The 26,756-nt window shown below is 38.9% G+C and overlaps 1 protein-coding gene across 5 annotated transcripts in view; it reads left to right on the forward strand.

Moving 5' to 3' along the window:
• The first annotated feature begins 8,680 nt into the window (after nucleotides 1–8,680).
• The window catches only part of PHF14 (PHD finger protein 14), a 161,748-nt gene continuing 143,672 nt past the window's right edge, over nucleotides 8,681–26,756 (forward strand). For all 5 annotated transcript variants that reach the window (XM_017830360.1, XM_017830359.1, XM_017830362.1 and 2 more), the window contains exons 1-4: nucleotides 8,681–8,788; nucleotides 9,250–9,360; nucleotides 21,500–22,149; nucleotides 26,084–26,228. In XM_017830360.1, the coding sequence (XP_017685849.1) occupies nucleotide 8,788; nucleotides 9,250–9,360; nucleotides 21,500–22,149; nucleotides 26,084–26,228 (907 nt within the window). In that variant the 5' untranslated portion in view covers nucleotides 8,681–8,787. The remainder of the gene's footprint in view (nucleotides 8,789–9,249; nucleotides 9,361–21,499; nucleotides 22,150–26,083; nucleotides 26,229–26,756) is intronic.

The raw sequence follows: 26,756 nt of genomic DNA on the forward strand, positions 1-26,756 counted from the left end.
TTTCTCAGAACAGCTGAAGCATTTTTTTGTCCTCAGCAACACCAAAACAAGATTGTATTGGAAAAGCTTTATGTGAGAAGGGTCATTGGCACTCACATTCAAAGTAATTATTCTTGTAAATTAATTAATTTTTTTTTTTTAATCCAAGCCCTTAGAATACTTCCCATTAGTAACAGCAGGTCTGTGCTTTTTATGTTCGTTGTGGCAGATGTTCTTTACATCCCAGCTTTCCTCAGAACAACGGAATGGTTTGATGGATGAACGACTGCATCTGGAAAAAGTGTATCAGTCAGCATCATTAAAAACCTGAGCTAGAGCCCACTGAAATCAGTGGGAATCACTGGCTTATGTTCACATTTCTCATATCTTGTTAAGAGGGAGTAAGTCTTGATTATTAAAAAAGAATGGAATGACATTCTTTACTTGTATTGCACATAACTTCTTTCTTTAACAGTGAGGAACAGAAAGGCTGTGTTGGTGAAATAATCTGTCATAGCACCTATGGATTGCTGGGTTTGGGATCCCGTTAGGCTTACAGGTTTGCACAGTGATTACCAGGTTGCAAACACCCTTGGAAAGTCTGGATAGGCTCCTAAGAAGTGCTGGGAAAGGGTAACTGGCTGTGGTGCACCAGTACTACTGAGAAAAGGGAAGAACATTTAAGCAAATCAGGAAGCTAAAGACTCTGCTTTCTATGATAGTATTTTGTACTGGTTCTGGCCAGGACAGGGTTAATTTTTGCAGTAGCCAGGAGGGGGCATGGCTGGGACCTGGAGGTTATTCCAGGTTATTCTATACCACCTCCAGTCATTTTCCAGGGACAGGGAAAGGGATTAGCCTCTGGGTCAGGGTATTGTGGCATGGTCAGGTTGGGCTCCGCAGTGAGCATTTTGCATGTGAATCAGTCATCTCTCTCTTGTACACTTTTGTTATTAATACTGTTGCCATTACTGTTTATTTTCTTATCTCATTGCTGTTTCCAGTAAATTGTTTTATGTCAACCCATGATCTTTACCTTTAATGCCTCCAATTCTTCTCTCCAGCCCATCACAGGGGAGGGGAGGGGGAAGTGAGTGAGTGAGTGTGATTTCAGTGAGAGCACTAAATTGGAGAATACCATTCCTAAACCATGACATATTTTGTAAAATGCTTTTTGTAAAATGCTTCCTGCCCTCCTTGGGACCATGGGAAGAGGTGGAAAGTCAGATTTTTTACTACCTTGATTGGATAATGTAAGTTGAAAGAATGCACATTTACTACAAACCAAGAACAGTTCAAAAATAAAGGGAGTACTTTATCTGAAATTCCTCTGAATGAGAGGACAGGGAGCTGCAGGGGGAGTAGCTCCCTGAGGGGAGGTGAATGAGAAGCTGGTGCTGACAGCAAGGCAGACAGAGCAGAGTGCCAAGGCCCAAAGAAACAGAGCAGAGCAGACCTGGAGCTGGTAGCCAGGGTCAGACAGTGGTTTGCTGACTGCCAGCCAAGTACACAGTGATGAGGCAAGATCCTGCTAAGACCAGGCAAGGCAACACAATGTCGTTGAGGCAGGAACCATGCGTAAGACCTGAGCTTCAATACAGCTCCAGAACTGCAGAGCCCCCTCAGCAAGGCTTCTCCCAGCACTTTCTCACACAGCTCTTTCTCCAGAGCCTGATCTAAGGTCTCAAGGCTGCATCACATCACTGGTCTTGATCACTGGCAGACACTGGCTGCCCTGGGAAGTTGAGGAGCACATTGGTGCAGGTCCCAAACAAAGAGTGACACTGTGTGATTTTTGACACTTAAAAACTAGAAAGTCATAACTGAGAGAGTTATTTAAACGGGAGAATGTGAAAGACTGCACAAATGCATAGCACATGGTTCTGAAATGGGGATGCTGCTGAAAAGAAAAACTTGGAAGTTCTGTATCTTCCAGTAAAGGACTGGTCAAAGGATGTAAATGCTCAGGTAGGAAATGGGAAACTAACTCATTGTTATTTAAACAAGTTCCCAAGATGGGAACAAAACAGAGGTACACATGCTTACAGACAAATCTTAGAAGTTAAGGAAATAAAATAGAAAATCAGGAATGTCCTCCCTTATTTAAAAAGAATTACTTAGCGGGCATTGGAAACTTGGCAGGCAGAAGACAATCAGTGGCACACTGTAATACCAAGGCAGACGTATACATGAGATAATAGAATAAACTGTGTCCAGGGCTAAGACATAGTATACATTCAAGAAATCAGAATCAAATAAAATCAACAAATGAAACACCTCACTGAATTTGTATGGATTGAAATTCCAGGTCTGAATTGGACAGGACCCAGTACTGGGTCTCTCTTAATAACAACCCAGAAAGTGTGCAATATTCTGAGACAAATCAGGAAGAGAGCAGTTGTACTGAAGGACTTCAGTTACTTTCCTTAAGACTGGAGGAACATGCTGCTGAGATAAGCAGAGATGAAAATGTCAGATGTTATGAATGACTCTTTCACAGAATAAGTGGTTAGTGAATCCACACTCAAAAATACAAACCTTGACTTAATACTCCATCACTAGCAGGATCTAATCAAAATATTACTACTAAATTACTCTTCTCTAACTGTGACCATGTTCTTATTCAGCATTCCTACAAAGGCATCAGATCTCAAAAATCCACATTTCTTGTGCTCAACTTCAAAAGGGACATATAGAAATGTTAAGAAGGAGCTTCTTAACAAGACATTTGAAAGGGGTAGTCCAAGGAATTAAATTCTCATAGGCATGTAAGCTACTGGAGAACACTATACTGGAATCACAGCATTATTGTTTATCATCTATGTAAATATAAAAGGAAGTGAAATCACTTTCCAGCAAAGTCAGGGAGACTACTGTGAACAGGAAGGAATCCTTCAAATTGTATTTAAAACAAGAAAATAAAAAGTATCATAAGCTCTAATATATGAAATGTAAAAATATGATCAATTAGGCAGACTGGAAAAAGAATTTGAGAATCAGCAAGATAGAAGTATCAAAATTAGTACTAAGACATATTTAAAACAGAAATCCAGCATCCCTTGGGCCAGCAGATGATTTGTATGAAACATGTACTCAGGAAGATGAATTCTCTCCATCACTATTTTCTGTGGAAAAGAAATGAAGTTGCTCCCATGCCAGAGTGCTATTCTCTGGGGGGAAAGGGCTCAGTGGACAATCTGTCTGAATTTGAAGTTATCGTGGTAGCAGCTACTGATAAAATATTAAGAAAAAAAGATAAAATTCTCTCATAAAATACTAGGAAACCAACACTCTATCACAAACACTCTAAATGAACTCAGGTATGAAACAGTTCAACTTCTAATGGTGTAAACTTTTACTTGACTGAGCCGTAAATAAAATAGCAGATGCAATTCAATCTAGATAAATGTAAAGGAAGTTTACCCCCCTGGGGTTTTACCATTGTATAACTGCAGGGGGAAAACTGTTTCCCCCCACTACAGAAGTGAAATGCAGTATAAATAGATAAAGAATATAAATAGTATAAATAGTATAAAGAAATCTATGCTTCTGAGGAAAAGCAATCCTAGTCCACTTAAGTTAGATATACCCTTAATCTGAATGAGCACAGCACCTCTATAGTCTAAAACTTTTGTATTACGTTGTTGTTATTATTAGTAGTACCAGTATTAGTATTTAGTATTCTTATTTCTTTATACAGTGGCCCAAATGATACGTATTTAAAAAAAAAGAACATTGCTTGTTGGATGACTTTGTTGTCTGAAAGGCACATGGTAAAAATTGTTAATATTCCTTCTGTAGGTTTTATGTTTAGGAGCTTTAATCATGACTCAAAATTCTGCCACACCTGAAATAAATCATAGACAGAAAAACAATACAAAAATGGAAATACTAAGTCTGCCCCAAATGGTTTGGTAATACAAACATAGAACAAGAAACAAAAATAGACAGGTATAGCACCGTATAATTGCTATACTGCTATGTGTGTATAGCAGCTGTACAAATAAACTGTGAGACAATATGAGACACAATATTAATTTGATTTTACAAAATTTTTTGGGAGTATGGTGGTAGAAGGGTATTTGAGAGGATAAATGAACCCAGTTTGCAGGTATTTACATGGAATACGTTTTAAGTATGAAGGATGCCAGGTAAAAAGCCCAAAAACTTGTCTGAAAATTCAGCAGAGAACAGGAGGCCAATGCATTGTGTTAAGCAAATTTGTATGGCAAATGTTGTCTGCTGTAAAGAAATGGCAGATGAAAGGAAGAGTAATCTGTGAAATATACTGAATTCAAACTTAAGAAATTTATGATTTATGCAGCCAAGGTGAATTAACTGGAGGGATTAAAATGGAAAAGAAACATGGTAGACGCTGAGGACAATCATTACAATCGATATGGCAGCATCAGAGCTGCATTTTTGAAAACCAGAGGAAGGAACATTCCTGTAAATGAGAAGGGAGATGAGCCTAGACAAGAATTTTAGCCGAATGGGCAGATAGGAAAGCTGCACATGAGGTATGTTTTGCAATGAATGTTTTAAATGTAACTTCAGTGGCAGAATCTGCCATGAGGTCTGAGTTGAGGGTGATGTCCTTTGTACAGGCGTGAGTGACAGGGGGTGGTCTCATAGTGGCTGAAAAGTAGGTAGGCATATAGAGCCAGGTGGGAATATATATATAAATGTATGTATATAATTCAGAAAGCTCTACTTTTCCTGGACTCTTTTACAACATGTGTACCATACAATCAAAAAACCCCCATAATTAATTGACTGAGGCTAAGCATGGCCTTAGGACTGCAAGAAATCTCTCAATATCTGATGGGAACATTCCCTGGCAGCATTTGACTGCAGTAGACCTTGTAGCAGTCTGTAGTTTACTTCAAAGCCTTATTGTTGGAGACTATTCATACTGAACTTTCTCCCTTTGTAATTTAAAACAGCAAGGGCATCTGATTCAGTCTTTTTATATTTTACCATATAATACCGGACAAAAGAGCAGAGATCATTTTAACTGCAATGGCACAGTTAAAGAGTAAAAGCTGGAAAAATTCTCTTTGGAAAGATATTTCAAGAGGTCAGTCTCCCTACTACAGATGGTGATGTTTTGATGCACAAAAAAGAATTTGCTGTTTGGATTCAGACAGGTAGGTCATGCTATAATTGTTGCTCACTGACAGGAAAAAAAATAGAGACAAGATTTCAAACTATTATTTCTCCATTCACAGCTGATGGATGAGTTAAAAACATACTTAGTCTTGAGTTTATTCCCTACTCGAAAAAATGTTGTACTTCTTCCTTTGAAAACTTGACAATTTCATTAAACTAAGAATGATATTTTTAAGGTAATTTATGTGACTGTGACTGTATTCTCTGCTGACTTGCTATTGTGTAACTCCTTCTAAAATGGTCTTAACAGAACCACAACAAAGATTCTTTTTTTCTTAGGGCAAAAGTACAGGCAGAAGATACTATTTAGTCTCTTTCTCTAGCAGTTGAAGAGCAGCACTGAAATGGAGATTCAGACACCTACTCTTGCAACAGGCTGTGCTCTGAAGGCTCAACCTAAAGAGAAGCACTGAAATGCTGAGATAATTCAAAGACCTGATGTGCTTGACATGACCTGAAATACTGAAATATTTCTAGGCATTTTTTTTAGGTATTATGTTAGTGATGGAGCTGCCATGACATTTTCATACTAGATGTACTGTTTCAGCTCTTCATAATTTTCCTCTAAAAATGACCTTTTAAGATAATATTTTGTAGTACTTAATAGGGTAGTACTTAAAGGTGCTAAACTGACAACATTTACAATCTATTTAGTGGATATAGCAATGTCAGTACAGTGCCCAGCTCCCAGCAGCATGCCAATAATACCTCATTTCTTCAACCAAAAAGGCAACTGAACATTTCAACATTCTCGATTATCTGCTGACATTGGCAAAGGCCTCGCAGAAATAAGGGGATTAGACATTCAGGAGGTTCCTTTCATGTGGAGCATGAATTCTCCCTTCTTTTCCCCTTACTTGAAATAATGTGACTCTACTACGGGAAGTTAGCATCTACTAAGGGGGAATTACCTTTTAATAGGTGGTGTTTTAATAGCCAGAATCTTCCAAAGAATGATGACCAAAAGAGAAACTGCTAGTTCTACTTAATTTCTATGCTGTATGTTTTATTTACTTCTAATTACTACATTTGGAGTATTTGTTTGTAAGCCCTATGTTTGTTGCCCAGAATGTTAGGGAAACAGTGAATAAATTTTAGTCACTTCACAGTTCTTTCCATTTTATTGATGTGGGGGTTTTTTTCCCTTTTGAGAAATGAGGGCAAAGTATGCAAGCTGAGGACAGAAGATAACAAAGAGTGTGTGCATGCTATTTTCAGAAATGAAAATGTGAATATTCCTTTGGAGAGGGAAAAAAGGGGAGAGGGGAAGGTTTGAGACAAGAAAGAGTAAGAGAAGGGCCAAGAGGGCTTGAGTAATGGTACAGAGTACATAAGAGGAAAGGAGGAAGGAACAGCTGGGGAATGTGAGGTGCTAATGAGGAGAAGGGGCAGGCAGCCATTAATTAACTTCTGTTTGGTCACCTATTCCTGCCAGAATGATATAGGTAGAGACTGGAATAATCCCAGTTTTGCAGGCTGCCCCAAAGGGCTGAACTGAAAGCCAGACAGTCCATACATCTGTGTTGACATTCATATTTAAGGGATTTGTAAATTCCTTCACTGTTCTACTTGGTGCTCCTATCCCCCTGTCTTGTGCTGAAACCTCTCATTCTTCAAAGCTGTCTGTGCCCCTCATTCTGATCTTCTATTTGGGCAAATTTGGGGGCGGTTCTTTACTTTTCCTTCCCCTTACACGTGATTTGAGCTGTCCTGCCAATCACTGTGTATGGCACAAGATCAGGGGCTTGACCATTGGCAGGAAGGGAGTTCTGCAGAACTCGTTGTTGCACATGTCAACATGGATCTGCAGAGCCTAAACGAGGGAATCTGAGCCCTGCCACTTGTCTTTTAAGACTGAAATAGTGTGTGAAGGGAAAGTAGGATGAGGATGCCAGTTACAAGGAAAAAACCACTCAGGGAGTGAAAAGCTAAGACATATGCAACTCCTATTGAACAGGGAAGCTGATCAGAGTTTTGAAGAAAATACTAGACTGCATGAGCCAATAGCATATTTGGGTAGAGCTGGCAAAACCAGGTTCAGGACAAGAATTCATTTTGCAGTCATCCTTCCTATGTAGCCAAAGAATTTATGGAGGAAACAGGTGGTGTCAGTGTGAACACATCAGCTGTGAATGTGATAATGTGGTACAAGAAAACTAGGAAATTCAAGCACAGAACTAACATAGAATACACACTTATCTTTGGAATTTTCTGTCCTTTCAAAATACTCAGAATTGGAAACACAGAAAATTATTCTTGAAAATATTTCAGCTGCATAATTACATCATTCACCGACTAGTCATCTCTGTGCTCTATTTAAAAACAGAATGCTTATACACCAATGACACACTACCCATCTTTGCAATATCAAGGGAAGTTTTGGCTGTGGGAATGCTTGTGTGGGTGATACATGCAGCGCTGTGCTAAATGTAATGCAGGCTCTGGTCATGGGTTGTACACTTGCCAAACTTTATGCTCCCTCCACGCTTCATTGTAGACCTAGTTTGGCCCTACTTGCATTTATCCAGTGTTAAACACATGTCTTCCAATTTTAAAGCCCTTACAATTCTGCTGGAAGTTTTCATGTTTAGCACTATTCTTGATCCTTGAGCTCTTGAAATCATACCAGTGTGCCAGAGCATCAGTTAAGATGCCCTTGTTCTTCTAATTACAAAAACAGGTTTGAGGAAAAAGCCAACCCCAGATTATTTCCTCAGGTCCTTTTAAACACCTCATAAAGGCTTTGTGGTTCATTTTGGCGGGGTGGGGGTGGGGGTTCTGGCAAAACTTCGTGTGGAACTTAGGTGAACTTAGGACTCTGTTGAACAGGCAATGGCTCAGCATTGCTCTCCTTCGCTGTCTGTCTCCCACCATTAGGTTTTGTGCTTTTGAGCTCCCAGGCCTGTGTGATGAGGTCAAACAACAATCCCTGGGGTTTGTTTGGTTTGTATTGTCATAGAATCATAGGACCACAAAATGATTTGGGTTGGAAGGGGACCTTGAAGATCATGTATTCCAACCCCCTTGCCGTGGGCAGGGACATCTTCAACTAGACGATGTTGCTCAGAGCGCCATCCAACCTGCCCTTGAACACCATTTCCCCCCCCGCCCCTTTTTTTTAGCTTCCCAATGCATTGGGTTGCTGTTCTTCAAAAGCGCAAGAATGAGCTTGACAATACAGGAAAGGCCACGAGGAACAAAGCTCTTAGAGCGGGGGTTAAATGAGTAGATCTTTATAGCGCTTCCGTTCCACGCGGGGGGAACGGGAAAGTGCCAGAGTAGGTTCTTGAGGTAATACAAGAGATCCTGAGCAGGCAGCCCCTGAGAACGAATGGCGTTGCTCTGAGCCCTTGTGAGCGGCGCTCGTCGCTCCCGGGACTGCCTGTGCCTCCCCCCGGGGCGATCCCGACCACGGAACAGCGGCCGCCTGCGGGCGCGGGTCGGGCCCGGGCATGGCCCCTCCTCGGCTTCGCCGCGCGTTGCGCAGGCGCTGGGGCGGCGCGTGCGCGGCGGGGCGGGCGCGCGCGGGTGTGCATCCGGGTCGCCGCCGTGTCCATTGTCTGGGGAAGGGGCCCGGGGCTCGGCGGCGCTGCTCCCGAGGGCCCCGCCCGCCCGCCGCACACCCGCGCAGCCTTTAGTAAGTCACCCGCGCCGACCCTGCCGGCCCTGCCCCGCGGAGCTGTCGCGCTGCCCGTGGAGCGTCCCCGCCCTCGGGCGAGCGGGCGCATCCCTCGGTCCCTCGGGCGTCCCGCGGTCCCGGCTGCGCGTCCCCCCTGCCTCGAGTCGCTGGCGGATCACGCCGAGGCGCTTCCTCTGGGGATGCTGGTGGCTCCAGGGGTGTCCGGCCACTCCAGTGCCTGCCCAGCGCTCCCGGTGCCCGCGGTGCCGGTGCCGTGCCGGTGCCGTGCGGGTTCCCGGGTTCCCGGCGCCTGCAGGGAGCACCCGCGCTCCGCCGGGCGGACCCTGCCCTGCCTCGCCTGTGCGCTCGGGACTGCCCTGCCTGTCACCGCCGTGCTGCCTTTTGATTTAAATGCCCGTAGCGATGCTGAATCCTCATTGTGCCACCCTATAACAACACTGTGGTTTTTTTCCCTGCAGTGGACCGCAGTTCGAAGAGGAGACAAGTGAAGCCTTTGGCAGCTTCACTGCTGGAAGCTTTAGATTATGATAGCTCTGATGACAGTGATTTTAAAGTTGGAGATGCTTCAGGTAAATATGCTTTCTCATCTCCTTGGTTCAGAATTTTCTCATTTTTGGTTTATGGTTGCTTATTTAATATTACACAGGGACAGAATGCTTGTCGTGAACTGTTGGGACTTGGAGCCCCTTGAAGGGAGTGACATGATTGCATAACTGGAAGTCAGTAGTTCAACTGTGATGATTTTTTTCTCAGCAGATATCTCATGATTATCAAACAGGTTTTGGTAGAAGCATTTGAGTAGCTGCTATGCAGATTGCCTTAGGTGTATTTATTGTTTTTTATTTCTTCAATGTAGGGATTTGTTTAAAATTTTTACTGTATTTGTATTGAAATAAGAAAGACCTAAAGCCATTTTGTTTTGAAGAAGTCTGGATAATAGTTGGTTGTGACCTTAGGAACTTGCCTTTTTCTCGAGGTTAGTTCCAGTGGGTGAGTAAGAACCTAAAGCAGAAAGATAATCTGTTCAGGCTTTTATTGTTTTTTTACAATAGGTAAACTTAAGATGTCTATTCAGATAGTTATGCAGAAAGGTGTATGCATTTCATACTAGGTGGAAGTCCTTGCCCCAGTGTTGTTGTTTTGCAGTCTTTTCTGTATATGCAGATTCCTGTATCTTCGGTGAACATTCACAGAAACTGAAAATAGACAAGATGTCAAAATAAAATTAATAAATTCAAGAATAGTTGGAGGGAAGGGAAAGAAGGGGCAGGACCATGTTTGTCAGTAAACTGCACGTTAGATGTTCTGTGGCACATGCTGGGGGAAATGAGGGAGATATAGGATGTTTACCATATAAGAAAAGCAGATTATCAAATAACTTCACTTCGTTATTTCTGCACTGGGGATGCTGATGTATGTTTTCATGTGGTTTACAGAGCAAAAATACTCCCCATCTCCATTTAAAGGCTTATTTATTAACATTTGGCCAGGTCCTCTGTATTGGTGAACTTAAAAATGCTTAATAATAATTTATCCAGTGTCAGTTTTAAGATATGCATTAATGCTCCTTGTTTGCGGTTTGTTTTGGTTTGTTTGGTTTGCTTTTCCTGGTGTGGTTTTTAGGGGTGGGGGGTTGTTTATGTTTTTTTTTTTCTTCTTCCTTTATCCCCCAAGCTTAGACATATTTTCCTTAGTTGTTCTAGTAGAAGCAGGCTTCAATGGCATGAGAGAATAAAACTGATGTAACCTTACCAATTTCATGCTAAGACTTGTTTCATTTACTCTTTTAATTTTGTTCTGGGGATTTTTGATCCTTTCTTTTGAGTAAGGTACAATTTGCCGTTAAAGGAAATGATTTTTAATTACCAGAGAAAACCTCCCTCTTCTGGAACAGCAGTGTAGACAGGACTTAAGGGAAAAGATTTGGAAAGGGAGTATGGGTGATGAACACAGAATTCAGAGCAGTATATTAGTTGATCAAAAAGACATTAATTAAAAATAATGAATACAGCTTCCTGACTCAACAATGTGTAAATGCAGAATATTCATTTGTAATTGATATCCTTTTTGACTTTTAGGATGCTGTATGTATGCTTGGGGGTCAGGTCAGTATATAGCCTTTAGAGTCAATCTCAGTTTCATTTTGAGGAAGTTGAATGGATTTTCCCTGAAAAGCGCAACACTGAGTTGAAATGAGTGTATGAAAAAAACTCAAGTTCTACTTAAAAAATGTTTTTCTAATTGCTGTTTTGTGTTCATGTATCTGATACAGTGTTGTTTTAGCGTTTCTGAACCTATATCTATTATTGATAGGAGAAATGAATGTTCTGTTTAGTAAAGTTTAAAATTTAGTGAAAACACTTTGAAATAGCAAGAGAGTTTGATATTTTACACTATATTCAAAGATTTTTCAATGTGAAAGAAGAAAGTTATGAGCATTTGGAGAAGTTGGGGAATAGAAAGTTATTACAAATAACCTCTTCAGTGGAAAGAAAAAGAAAATATTTCTTACATGTAATACAAGTTAAATGAATAGGTGCAGGATATTTGAAACAGAATATCTGTGCTGATTTAAAAGGAAGCTGGTATAACATACTCTTAAATTTGGTTGTACTTAGTCCATTAGATTTGGATGGAAGAAGTGATGAAATAAAGGGACTTTTTTATGTGCACACACACATACATACATATAAATAAAATGAATAATTTCAAAGTTTATCTATCTATCTATCTATCTATCTATATATATCTAAGGAATTTGTGTGTATGCGCATAAGCAACCCTACTAGACAAGTTCCATATTGTTGCTAATAAAAACCAGGTTTTCCTTTTTCTCACTATGAATTGAGCCTTCAAAGCCTAATGTGCCTTTTTCCAGTACACTCAGAGATGTTGCTCTTTTTCTTCTTTTAATGACTGTAGAGGTCTCTCCATGTGCAACCTGTTGCAAATCAGTATTTAGTATGTGTTTGAATTCAGAATGACATGATATAGTTTGCTTGCAAAAGGAAATGAATGTGTCAGAAGGAAGAATCAGTTAGAAGTGCTTTGAAAACGAGCATAAATTCTACTTATGCACTCAGAAAAGTCCTGTAAGTATGGTAGATCTGCAGCTCTACAATATGTTTATTTCATTCACAAATGCACATAAAGGTGTTTAAAATAACAAAACAAATTTGAAAGTTAAAAGTTAAAGGATTATTTAAATACTGAATTAAAAGAATTCTGAAGTTGTTTTCTCCCTGATGATTGTGTGATGTCCATATGTATGAGATTTAGGATCTCCAGTGGTATATGCTAGTCATGATACTGTGCAAATCTATGAGGACTGAGCTCTGAACAGTTAAACTTTTACACATGTTCATTGTTCTGCCAAATTTCTGGGAATGTGCAATGCAGTAAGTATTTGAGAAGTTGTTATTAAATACTTTCAGGAAGGAATTGGCATTTCTGAATTTTTGTATTTGGAGTCCTGGTGCCTTGGTAAATTTTTTTCATTACAGAAAATATTTCAGATCACCTAACCTCCATTTCCACCAAAAAGTTCCATAGGAGATGTGGCCTTTACTTACAGTGTAGTTAATTTCTTTTCTTTTGGATTTAGGTCACACCAGTAGTCAGTTACTGCCTTTACCACTTTAAAGATCTCAACATTCTGACATCTCTTTAGGGAAACTGATTTTAAAACTGTTATATTTTTGTAAATTTACTTAATGTAAATAGTTTTCAGGCCTTCAGGCTTTTCATTATGTTAATATTGGACGAAGCACTAGAACAGCTTCTCTGTTTCTAGTAGTAATGCCATGTTCTAAAGTACTGTATTCTTCTGTTTTTTGTAAACATCCTGAATAATTTGTTCCTTAAGAAAGAATGTCATATGTAATCTTAATGTGGGATCAATCAAAAAACCTGTCCCTTTGGAGTCGGAATGTACAAATATGTGAGTTGAAATGATGGTACTGTAATATACACAACTGAAGGTTATTTGAAGTTTGGCTCTTAAGTTAACCAGAGCATGCTTTGGAAGTTTTTTTGTTGAGTTTTTTTTTCCTGCAGTGAGAGCAGCTGGAGATATACTGATGTCAGAAATCAGAGTATAGGTGTAGAGTAATTCCCAGCAGAACTCCAAAGCAAGGATTTACCACTTTTCTTCTCTCTTACCAGTGAACTCAGTTTCGTCAGCACATGTACTAAAATTGAAATGATGCAGAGAAATGTAGTGTAGTCCCTGAACAATAATAATATGTGAATTTAAGGATTGACTCTCTCTCGTAGCGTAGCTAAGAAGAGCACAGCTGATTGCTGCCTTGAAGAACTGATCCTGTCACCACTTCTGCTACAAGTCTTGTAGACTCAAATTTTTAGACACACTGGTAATTTTTTTTTTGGTGTTGAGTGTAGAGCCTGACTTGCATATGTATTATGTACCATTGTTGCAACTGAAGTCAGTAGGAGCTCTGTTTAAAACATGTAACGATCTGCATAAATGCATATATTAGGTATTCTGAAAAACCCGTGACTTGATCTAGAAATAAAAAGTTGCAAATATAATTACCTTTCTGTAATTTGTTTCCTGTTAGCACAATGGAGATTCTGCTTTTGCTTTCCTGTACAGAATGTTGTAATATAAACAAATGTTTGCAAAACATCAAAATACTCTAGTGATAAACAGTACTGAAATCTTGATGAAGAAACTGATACATTTGGTTTTGAGTCTAAACTTAAATGATATGCAACAGTAAAGTTGTAAGGTGTTTTCAGTAGACAGTGAAGGTGAAAGAGAATATTGATGAGTTAGTCATTGGTAAATTATCACATAATTACATATTAATGTGTAGTTCCAAAGAGTGGAATTCACAAGGGCTTTTTCCAATTGAGAAAATGGAAAATGCAAGCATTATTTTCTCTTGGATTATTTTCCTTTCAAGTAAAATATTTGTCTGTACAAACGTCTGGCACTTGAAGCAAAACTTTGGAGTGACTGACAAGCATTTCCAACTTTCATTCCCTTTGGAAACACTGAGATTTCTGTTATTCCGTGTGCTTATTGACACCAGAGGAGATATGTAACAGAAATCTAGGCTTCATTCCAGTGTCTGTACAGGGCGGATTTAGTGATGGAATGACATTATTTTTCTTTGGTTTTGGCCTACTGTGACTTTTTATGCCTTGTCTTGCCAGTCTGTCTGCCCCTTACAGACCCCTTGCTCATTGGCTCAGTGTCGTTCTGCTTGTTCACTCAGTCTTGAACAGGATTTTTGTGGTCTCCTACTTTACTGCTCCTACTTTACTTTCTTTTACATTTCCCCTTTGTGTGTGTGTGTGTGTGTGTGTCCATCTCTTGTGTATTCCCTGCCACATGGAGAAGATTCTTTTGTGTTTTAGTTACTCCAGCTTGGTGGGGTGGTCTTTTTGTAGCCTGGCCTCCTCTGAGAGTCTAGACATGCTCAGTGAGGATGCGATGTTTCAAGTGTTTCAGGAGGATGTACTTGTTACAGGGCATCAGAGACTTAGTCTTAATTTGTTCCAAATGCACGTTCATCTGTCTTTTAAGATGTCAGTTCCCCTGTACAAGATGGAAAACTCTTAGTTTTTGGGTTTTTTTAAATATATATTCTAGCTTATTATTCAATTATTTGTATTGGAAGTCAGTTTTATGGATTATTTAGGACTGCAGCTTTGCTGAGGAAAGTCATGGGCTATGCAGTACTTTATCCCAAAGAGATGTTAAAAATGAGGAAACTGGAAAATGTGAAGGAACTTCAAGAGGTAGGGCAACCAGTTTCATCTGTGTTATGACATTGTCAATAAGGCACTTCCTAATTACTCAAGTCAAAATTGGCTACCTTTAGTTTTGAGTGGTTTTGTGACTTGAATAAAAATCTACTGAAATGCCATATAATATAATTACTGCTAGTGTAAAAGGGAAGAAACTGCTTACTAAATTAGTTTCCTTTATGTTCCTTTCCCATTGTTTTTTCTATTAAACTAAATACTTGTTTTGTGAAACCTGTAACCACGAATCAGTGGTCATTTTCATTTCCTGCTCTGACCAGTCAACAGCTGCAGTTAATACAGATTAGATACTTCCCTTCAAAGCATTATTTGAGAAACATCTTTCTCTCCATAGGAGAGATCTTAGTAGGATCTTAGTCTTTATTGGTTTGGTTTTGTGTGTTTTTAATCATTTTACTTTGGACAGTTCAATTTCTTTAACTGCCAGCATTACTGGTGTTGAATTGCCAGTAGTCTACCAGTGTTTAATCATCATATGTGGCAAAAAAGCACAGAAAACCGGGGGGGGGATATCTAACTGGTGTTAAATTCTCTTTTTTGAACTTATGTTGAAAATGAGGTATTAAGCCTTTTCAGTTCTTGCTTATATTTATATCGGTCTTAGCATAATGGACTTCTGTGTCTTTAATCTAATAGACAAATGTACCAGTTACACAACTTTGGCAGTTTAAAACTTCCTGTTTTCCATGTATGATCTAGGTTTTCCTGCCTTTTTTTAAAATCCAGTTATTAATGTTGTAACTTCCTAATTAGTTTAAACATTTCCTTAAGGTATTCTGGAGAAGTACAGCTGATTTTACATGTTTGGTATAGCACATGTGCAAAGGAGTTTTTGTGAGTCTGGAGTTGTTCTTGTAAGGAAGTTTATGGGCAGAGGCTGTTCCATCTGTCAGGATGCAAACACCCTGGATAAGGGGTTGTACATGGTATGTAACATGGTGTTTTAGCAGAGATACCTAGAGAATTTCACCACGTGAAAGACTTGTTCGCCTTGTGATGGGGAAGAAAGAGGCTAAAGGACGGATAGGCAAGGTGGTGGTGCTTGAGTGACATTAACCTCACCTGTATCATGGTTTTTGTTACTGCCCTCAAAAAGAGGGTATTGTGAAGGCTTCTGTGGGCTGGATAACTTGTCACATGGTGACTGTAGGTTATTATAGAACAATACTATTTAGCAGTAATAACTTGGTAGTTTCTTTCTGTATTGCATGGTCAGTTTTTCAGGTTTTTCACTACTTTTCAATGTTCCAGGATCCTTGATTGTGTTCTTGGTAGGCAGCTTAGAGCATGCAGGTAAGACTCAACCAGATAGGACTCAGTGCAAATAAAAGAACTTTCTAATGTGATTCCAAATGCTTCTTGTCTACTATTTGGAGTTGGTTAAGCTTTATTAATGGAAGAGGCAAGTCCAAAATTGAGTCCATGATTGCCTTTAACTAGCTTATCGTTTAGAGTTCACTTAAACAATAAATCTGCTTTTTACAGAGCTGCTTGTTAAGCTAAATACTGCATTGAAGTATTAGACTGTCTACTGTGAGTGGTTGGCTATGTACTTATGTTGTGCAGCATTTACTCTCTGTATAGATGAATTTTCTTAGAATGTTAAAAAAAACAAAAAATTTTGGGGTATCATGTTTAGAGTTGTTTGTAAAATGGTCCTGCAAAACCCTGGGAGGATTTCTTTTTGACTGCTGTAGTGATTTTAGTAGCTTTACCCTGAAGTCTTGTGCATAGTACGTATTATACAAGACTCCACAGCTGAGTGGAGTGTTTCTTTATTACACTTTTTTTTTGGTATGTTAATTCTGTAGCATAATGTTCTGTTATGGAGAATTCCTTTCAGTTATCCTCTTTGGATTTGACTGCCACCTGCTGTTATGCTTAATAAAGCTAAGAATACAAGGTGTAGAGGAATAAATGATGTCTTTCTCCCGACTGTTATCTTTCATATTTGTTCTCAGTGGAACTCTATATTCTTCACTATTTGATGGTGTATCTGGCCCCATCTTTCACTTAGAGTAGCTTGACTTCTTTCCTATAGGAAATGACATGATATGGTTGCCAATTTGAAATAGCCATTCTTTAAGCATTTCTTTCAAGGAGAAAATTGTATACTACAGCCTCTTCCTCAGTAAAAGTACAGCTGACAGAAGAACACCTGAAAAAATTGCTGTTATCACAGAATAGCTTTTTCTGGAAAAGCACCTATCACAGTGAGTGCATTCAGACCTTGCCATAGGTATCTCTGGTGTGTATATGAATGCAGAAAGGAGAGTATGAAACAAAATGTGCAGACAGAAGGCAAAGAGAGTTTGAAGGAGAGACGTGAATGAAAATAGTGTTCATTTGTTCTCTGCTTTAAATTGTTTGCATGGCATAGTATTGATGTACAAGAATCACTGCTAGTAATTTAGAGTGCTGTTAAAGATCAAACTATACTCAGACTAAGATTCTCCACAAAATATAAAATGGAAGCTTAAATTGACAAAAGGTTTAAGTATATTTAGAAACTCAACAGCACAATTAAAGCATCAAAACAAATGTCTCTGATGGACTTACGGTAGGGAAATAAGAGAAAATAATAAAAGCTAACTTAAAAATCCAGTTAATTTTGACATGGCAGGATCCTATACTACCTTGTTTACAGTGAGACAAGTAGGGCACATAAGCACTCAGAACCTGTCAACAACATCAACAGCCTTTCCGTCATCCGCTAAGAGGGTCCTCTTGTCATAAAAAATATTGGGTTGGTCAAGCAGGACCTGCCTTTCACAACCCCATGCTGACTGGACCGGATACCCTGGTTGTCCTGTACCCGCCACATGATGGTACTCAAGATAATTGCTCCATGACCATCCCCAACACTGAGGTCAGGCTGACCATTTCCCCTTGGATTTTGGGTGCTTCATTCTGCTCCCTCTCTTTGCCTTCCAACTCAAGAGGTTGGGTACCTGGAGAACAACTGGTCTTGCTATTAAAGACTGAGGCAAAGAAAGCAATTAGTTTCTCAGCCTTTTCCTCATCCTTTGCCACTATGTTTCCCCCCACATCCAGTAAAGGTTGGAGATTATCTTCAGCCATTTAATTGATGATGTATTTATAGAAACATATTTTATTGTCTTTTATGGCAGTAATCAGATTAAATTTTAGTTGGGCTCTGACCCTTCCGATTTTCTTCCTCATGACATCCTTGTAGTCTTCCTGAGTTGCCTGCCCCTTCTTCCAAAGGCCATAAACTCTCCTTTTTTTCCTGCATTCCAACCAAAGCTCTCAGCTCTGTGTTCAACCAGACCAGTCTTCTACTGGCTTGTCTTTCAGCACATGGGGACAGCCTGCTCCTGCGGTTTTAAGATTTCCTTCATGAAGAATGTCCAGTCTTCCTCTGCTACCTCCCAAGAGACTCTGTCAACCAGGCTTCCCAACAGGGCAGCATCTGCTCTCCAAAAGTCCAAGGCAGCTGTTCTGCTGACTGCCTTCCTTACTTCTCTGAGAATTAAAAACTATCATTTCAGTTTTGCTCTGCCCAAGACAGCTTAGAGCCATCATGTCAGTTCTTCTCTGTTCACAAACAACAGGTCCAGTGGGGAGCCTTCCCTACTAGGCTCCCTCACCAGCTGTGTCAGACAGTTATCTTCCACATGCTCCAGGAATATCTTAGACCATTTCCTCTCTGCTGTTTTCAGTAGACATCTGGTAAGTTGAAGTCCCCTATGAGTATGAGAGCTAGTGATTGTGAGACTTCTCCCAGCTGCTTATAGACTGTTTTGCTTTTCTCTTCATCCTGGGTGGGTGGTCTTTAACAGACTCCACCTTGTTGGACTTCCCCCTGAGTCTTACCCTTAAACCCTATTGTCACCATCATTATGCCCTAAACAATCAAAACACTTTCTAACATACAGTGCTAGTCCACCACCTCTCATTGCTTGCCTGCCCCTTCTAAAGAGTTTATAGCCATCCATTACAGCACTCCAGTTGTCTGTCATCTCATGTCTACATGATGGCAACTATGTCTTAGTTTCACTGCTGCACAACGGCTTCCAGCTCCTCCTATTTCTTACCCATGCTGTGTACATTGGTGTAGATGCACTTCAGTTGGACTGTTGATCTCACCACCTTTTTGGGGGGACAAGCCCTAAGTCTTACATGACTATTTTTAGTTGCTTCCATGTTTTCTAACACATCAAAACCCTTGTATCTTTACTGCTACATGGATCTCAGTGGAGAGATACCCTACCTCCATAGAGGCCACAGACCAAAGGACTTTGCTAGCACTCTGTCCCTCAAACATTGGTGTGCTGCCCCCAGGTATGTCTCTAGTGAACATGGTTTTATCTCTTTCCCCCTTCTGATCTAGTTTAAAGTCTTTTAATGAGCCCTGCTAACTACTCTGCAAAGATCCTTTTTCCTTCTTTGAGACAGTTGTGCCGTATCTGCTGCCAGCAGGCCTGGTGTCCTGTAAACCAACACATATCCAAACCCCAAAATTCTGTTGACAACATTATGGTTCGTGTTGGAAGGGACCTTTAAAGATAATCTAGGCAACCCCCTTCCTCGTCAGGAACATCTTTCACTAGTCCAGGTTGTTTAAAGTCCCATCCCACATGACCTTGAATATTTCCAGTGATGGGGCACTTACAGGTTCCCTGGGCAACCTGTTTCAGTGTCTCACCATGCTCATTGAAATGTTCCTTGTGTCTCATCTAAACCCTCCATCTTTCAGTTTAAAACTGGTTTCCCTTTTCCTGTCACTACAAGCCTTGGTAAAAGTTTCTGTTTCTGTCTCCCTCCAGCCTTCTCTTCTCCAGGCTGAACAACCCCAATTCTCTGAGCCTTTCTCCATAGAGTGTTGCAGCCTTCTAACCATTGGCCCTTCTCTGGATGCACTCACTTGTACAAGGGAAGGCTGAGGGATCTGGGCCTGTTCAGCCTTGAGAAGAGAAAACTAAGAGGGGACTTCACCAATGTCTGTAAGTATTTGAAAGGGAGAGTGTCAAGAGAGTGGAACCAGGCTCTTCTTGATGGTTGCCAAGCAATAGGACAAGAGGCAACAGGCAGAAACATACACAGGAAGTTCCACATGAATATGAGGAAGAAGTTCTTTGCTGTGCAGGTGACCAAGCACTGGAACAGATTGCCCAGAGAGGTTGTGGAGTCTCCTTCCATGGAGATATTCAAGAACTGTCTGGACACAATCCTGTCCCATGCGCTCGAGGATGACCCTGCTTGAGCAGGGAGGTTGGATCCGAGGACCCACTGTGGTGCCTTCCTGCCTTACTCATCCTGTATTCTGTGATTTTGTATCCAGACAAAGTTATTATAATTGAAAAATAAATTTTTAGACTTCATAGTATTTAATACTGTTTTTTTATTTTCGTGCATGTCTGATGAGAGTTCAACTATTTGAACTTCAGTTAGTTATGTTTTACTTTGATTACTACAGTTAGTAAGGCTGATAGGTGTAGGTAACTGACTGAATTACTCTCTTCTCAAAAGGTTGTAAAATAACTTGTTTTTTTTACTGGGTTTCTAAAGGTTAGAACATTTGTTGGAAACTTTTAGTTTCTATTAGCTTGTGAGGGGATAGATAGCATCAATGTCCTGATCCATAATAGCACTGATGGATTATTTTTGTGTATAATTTTATAATCTCCTACAGTTCTATATGCAGGTATATGCAGACGAAGACAAAACTGACCATTACATTGAAGTAACAACTGGCTGATCACTGGCAGTGTTCTGTGGGGTGGAAATAAATGCCATGTGAAATGTGTAGCACACTGACCCCAATGTTTGTTGATTTGGATTTATATAGAGATGGATGTGCACAGAAATTCTTTGTGTAAGGTGATGCTGAGAGGTGGAGATTTTTGGGTGGTAGCTAAAGCAATTAAGAATTTTTTTTTAATTTGCAAGCATCAACATGTTTCATCTTTGCATCTATATGACTGGATCAAAAACTTGGTAATGGCTTTGAGCAAACTGAAAACTGTAACCATTGCCTAATAGATCCCTGCATTGGATCAAGCAACTTTATATTTTCTTGTTTATTTTAAAACACATTTTCTGAGTTTTCCTTCAATAAAACTAGTACTGCGAATGAAAAACAGTAGGTGCCCATAAGATGAGAAATAGTAAAGGTGGATGATGTTTATAAAATTTAACATGTTCACTTCATTTTCCAATATTTTTTACATGTACTTTACAGTAAAATTGTCTTATTTTTATGAGTTTTTAAATACAAATCCTCTTCTATTGCACAGTTGGCCTGTGTTAATTAATGGAAATAGTGAGTACACATAGAATGATACCATGGGTGGTATAAGGGTAGAATTTATGCATTGTTGTGCAGCTGCAACACTGAATGAGGCACAGCTTATACGGGATTAATAAGTGAAATAACACTGGAAATTAAAAGAACCCTCAAACCCAGAAAAACAAATGTACTAACAATGAAGGTATGGGATTATCCATACTGTTACTAGTACTTGTTACGTAAACTCTTCATTTTGTAATTTCTCTCTATTGGATAGCTGTTTTATTTTGAAGATGTAGAAAATACCTACAGAAATTAAAAACTGGAATGCTGTTTCTTTAAGGTGTGACTTCACATGGAAATTACTCTGTGCTACTGCTTATTGTTAATATGAGCTGCAGTTCAAAGGAACATATAATGCTCATTTAATAAGTTCTACCATCTTTTTTTTTGGCATCTTAAAATGCATTCATGTTTAACAGATTCTCAACATACCACTTGAAATAGCAATATTTGGATACCAGCTGAAAAAATAGGTGGAATACCTTATAAGGGAGGAACAGGCATCATTCTTTTGTTTAACAACTTGCTTCAACAGATTTTATTTTTGGGGGTACATTTGTGTCGGAACTTTTTTTAAATTTTCATCTGCTCAACAGATTCTGAAGGAAGTGGTCATGGGAGTGAAGATGCATCAAAGGACAGTGGTGAAGGTTCCTGTACTGAATCAGAAGAAAATATCTTGGAGGAAGAACCAGCAGAAGAGAAAGTAGAAGAGCAACAGCCAAAAAGCTCCACTGAAGAAGAAGTGCCAACAGCAGAGAAAGAGGTAATTAAAGCTGAAAAGAAAGAGCAAGAAGATGAAGAAGAAAAGCCAAAAAAGAAGAAAGAGAAAGAGAAAGCAGGTGAACCTGATGCTGTGGCTGATGAGCAAACAAATGAACCAAAAAAATGGAATTTGCGCAGGAACCGACCTCTGCTGGATTTTGTATCGATGGAAGAACTAAATGATATGGATGACTATGATAGCGAAGATGACAATGACTGGCGGCCTACTGCTGAGAAAAAAAAAGGAAAAAATGCTCTGCGAAAAGAAGGGAGTGATGGAGATAATGAGGATGATGAAGATGATGGGAGTGGAAGTGATGAGGATGACAATGATGAGGAAGGTAATGAAGAAGATAATAGCAGCACTGCTAGTGATGGAGGATCCAAGAAGAAGAAGAGTAAAGTTCTTAACAGGAATAATGCAGATGATGAGGAATTGACAAATGATAGCCTGGCTCTTTCACAAAGCAAGAGTAATGAGGTAGTGCAACCAACTTTCTATAATATATCTCTTGACAAATGGAAACTACTCCCCAGTAGCTATTCTGTTAATTTGAAAAGTTAAACTGATTGGCTGGAATTGTGTTTACAACACAATAATAAGTGAATAAGTGAAGCAACAAAATTATGCTAAATAGGCAGTGCGTATGAAATAACCTTGCTTGGACCATTTGGCTAGCATAATGCCACTAAAGTCAATAGAGAGACTTCTCTTGGCTTTAGGGAGGTTGGATTAGCGCTAAAATAAAATAGGAGGTCCAGTATGCAAACCAACATGTATTAGCAAGACTTCTAGTTCTGTTTGAGTGTAAATGCTGCATATCTGTAATGTTCTAAAAGTTAAAGGCATCTGTGACATAATCATAAAATAGATAAAAGATATGTTATTCTTTATCCTAGCCCTTTTTTGTGACAGACATTGAAGTCTGAACACTAAGTTCACTAATTGAAGAATTTTAAGTAAAGAAATATGCACACTGGGTTTAAAATCAAATAGAATAATTATGATAATTTATGTTGGGTTTGCTTATAATAGTCACAAATGAACTAATTTCTTACCATACTAAAAAGCATTTGGGAACTATGATTATTATATTAAATATTTTCTGATTGCATAATGTGAAAAATATATATAAGTGTTTAATAAAGCAACCTTTTTTTCCCTATGCACAATTAGTGTTGCTTTGAAGGTTGTGCCTGTGGAAAAATTAAGATATCAGGTTGTCAGTATGGCTGACTTCATGTCCTGCAGTAGCAAAATTTTGAACAAAGTTAAAAGAATTGCTGTATTCTTTTTCAGGATTCAATTTTCAGGAAAGAATTGTAATGTCAACATAATATTTAAGAAATAATAGGGATATGGCATTATTTAGAGTTCTGCTGTTCCCTTAAAACTTTATTTACATGTGTAAAATGACGGGGAACTACAGAGTATTTGAAAGAATCAGCTGTGTCCATTTCTGATACTTTGATATGTATTGTATATATATGATAGTGAATGAGCTGTGCTATTTTAATTACTGGTAATAATTGGGATAGAAAAAAAAATCTTGTTAGGGTTTTTTTCTTTATTAACTTTTTATATGGGCATATTCTTTCATTTTTAAGCTCTGTGATTCCGGTATTGTTACTTGCATTCTCTTGACTCAGGAGCTGAAAGTGCTCTGCTGATGATTAGAACTTGAAACAGAGATAGGCAGTTTTATTTCAGAGTTGTTTCCCATATCAGAATCAAGCTGTGAGTTATGTATTCTTAAGTATGGCCGTAATTTCCATTGATTTGAAAAATTAGACCTGTTTCAGAAGCCCAGAGCTGTCTCTGATGTATCTTCTGTGAAGCTTCTTAGTATTCATGGACATGAGGTTCTTTCTTGCCTTTAGATTTAGGACAGTGATCAGAAGATAAAGGCGGTGCTTTTCTTGGCCCCCAATTTCGGTGGGGGTTCCGACCTTCAGCCCGGGTTTTGGGGTCTTCTTCTCATCGTCATCGGTCTGACCTCTCTACCTTTCCATTGTTCTTGGCCCGCGCACTGAAGCTTGGAGAAAGCCTTGCCTCCAGGCCTATTTCTCCTGTTCAAATGTCTACCTTATCCTACCTTATCCTAATTTATTACCTCTAGGCCTATTGTATACTGCTTCTAGCATTCTTCTAAATTTTGGTCCAGTGGGCAGAACAGAACGAGTCTTGGTAGCTGAGGCAGAGTAGATGTTAGGGGGCCTATCTTAGTTAACTCTCTTAGGGCTGACTCTTGTTTCAGCATATACAATATTTTAACGTGTGCTGTAATTAAATACAATGTGGTTTTCTATTGTATTATGCACAGAATAAAAATTTGGCTTTCTTTCCTGAGGTCAGGCATTGTTAGTAGATAAATGGTGCTTTTCTGTTTTTATAGTTACTACCGCTTTATAGGATTCTCCTGTTCTCAGGGAGGTGGTCATTGTATTTTTAATTTTTTTTTTCCCTTTAAATTAGGAGTCTATGGGCATATAGTTTGAAATGCGCACTTTCTTCATTAACACCGCAGAAATGGGAATTACGTAGTGATTCATTACATAGTGAAATCATTTCTCTTACCTCAGTAGGGAGCAGGACTAGTTCAGGAGTTGGCAGCAGTTCCTATCTCTCTGTAGATGTTCCCTTGTTTTAGACAGGTAGGGTCTTTCAGCAGCTTATATGGACTAAAAGCAGGGGAGAGCAGCATACTTACCAGATCACTCCTTCTCTGTGTGTCTGCATAGAAAAACAAGTTACTCAGCTGTTTTGTTTGACCTGTTGACTGTCTTCACGTAAGGTAAACCATGATGGATGGGGATCCTATCATTAGATCAAAAATTCGATGTCCTTTCATCATTGCTTGTTTGTTGGGGTTTTTTTGTCTGTCTTTGCATGTTCTCACTGCCCAGACAGCTAGTTTTATTTTAATGTTGTTTTTGCAATGCAATCCTATTTATTCAATCTAAAGTAACAGTTTTGTTTTTCTGCTTTTTTTTTAATTACCAGACCTTGGGCTTCCATAATAATAGTAGAGATTGCAAATTTCCTTTTAAACTTCTCTTAGCAAAGCCAAATAACGGTTGAAGTCAAACGTACTCTCAGAATAAGTTATATCTGTAGAGTTGTGAGATACATCAGGGAAACCTGTGCTATTGCACAATTAATCTGCCATTTGCCTATCTGTAATGTGAGGTAAGCTAAACAAGGGTATTTTGAGTAATGGTGGGCCACAGTAATGTCCAAGTTCATTGCTTTCCTTGAAATGCTTTGTTCTAAAAGGAGGGTGTTTGAACTCTGTAGTGGAGAATCTTTTATTTTTCATGGTTAGCTGCCTTTCTGTAAGCAACATAACTGCTTGAATGTTCTTTTCTACTTCTAGATGGTTTCTTAGGCATGGTATTGGTGCTGTATTTTATGTCATTAATGGGAGGTTAGAATTAGAAAATGATGTTTGAGATGGCATCTTTCACTTTTTTTTTTTTGTGTTGATGCTGCAGAAGTTTTGGAATATTTTCACATCTTTGATATTTTGAATGGATACCATTTAGGCTTGAACTCTCAGCCTCTGATTTGAAACTATTTATTGCTATTTCTTTGTACTGCACGGAGGCCATGAAACTGCAGAAGATACAGTGACTGTATCTCACAATGAAAAAAATGAGAGTCCTAGAGAGTGTTTATTAAGAAAATTAAATTTACATACAGCTTTATTTGGTTTGTGAAGCACTCCTCTGTGTTTCCTTAGAAAAATTCTCCGTTAAAACCCACATTCTATATAAGATCTGTAGTTCATATTGCAGGTTGTCAGAACAGGGCAGCGTGCTTGTTCTGCAAATCCTTACTCCTGTATATAGTCAGAACAACGTAAATTGTTGTAGTTTTAATAAATCATGAAGTTTTGCATGGAGCCATATAAATTTGCATTACAACAAAATCATACTGAGTTGATAATTTGTTATATTATATGTAAGTGAAAACTTGGCAGGCTTGTATTTAAAATTTTAACAAAATGAAGCAACTTTTCTGAATATTGGAACATTTGAAGGTCACCTGTGGCCATTTTTTTTTTTTTAATTTTGCTTTTAAATGGCTTGTTAGGTATTCCTTGTTGTAGAACATAAATGGTTTGCAAACATGTTTCTGTCTGAGGAAGTAACTCTTCTCTGGCCTTTGAATCTTAGCAGATCTGTAACGTTACAGGTTTATTGACATCCATCCATCCATCCCAGTTCTTGTATTCGTGGGTGAAGTGTTTGAATGTTTTGACAACAGAGAAACTTATAGCCTTGGGAAAATAATTTTCCATCTTTTTTTGATTCTTGTTCAAAAACTGGGCAAATAACGGATCTTCTCTTTGTTTTAAATAAAATCGAAGTTCCTGGTGTAATCCATATGTGTCTTCATTTTTCAATATTAGGACTCATTGATCCTTGAGAAGTCTCAAAATTGGAGTTCCCAGAAAATGGACCATATTTTGATTTGTTGCGTTTGTCTTGGAGATAACAGTGAAGATGCTGATGAAATAATCCAGTGTGACAACTGTGGAATAACAGTGCATGAAGGTAATACAACCCTTCATTCTCATTGCAGGAGGAAAGCATATGCTTTGCCTTTAATAAAATTTTTACTTGGTTTCTTCAAAATAAATGAAATTTTTCAACTCTGGGGGGGTAATTTTTTTGTAACACTACATGGATCATATTTAGTGGTGTAACACCCATCTTCTACTTCAGCAAAGCAAATATAAATACCTGTGGGACAGAACATGGTCTGCAGATACTGATACAATGAATCAGTGTGCAGATGTTGGAACTATACTGTACATTGTATTTTCAGGGCTTTAGGATATTCCGTTAATGTATTTTTGTCTTAGCTATTTGAGTATATGAAATTGATTGCATAACTGGGATATAAGATCATAAGAATAGGAGGCTTTATAAAAGGAAAGGTTATTTCATCTGTATTTTTGCTGTACCAAAAAGACAGAGAGATGGGGAAGAGGAAAGGACTTGTCCGTGGCATTTCATTACAAGTGAAAACAGCTAGTCTTGAACTTCCTCGTAATTTTCACTGACAATTTGAAACAATTT

This window comes from Lepidothrix coronata, unplaced genomic scaffold (genome assembly GCF_001604755.1).
Source record: "Lepidothrix coronata isolate B3197 unplaced genomic scaffold, Lepidothrix_coronata-1.0 Scaffold177, whole genome shotgun sequence".
In the NCBI taxonomy this organism is placed as follows: Eukaryota; Metazoa; Chordata; class Aves; order Passeriformes; family Pipridae; genus Lepidothrix; species Lepidothrix coronata.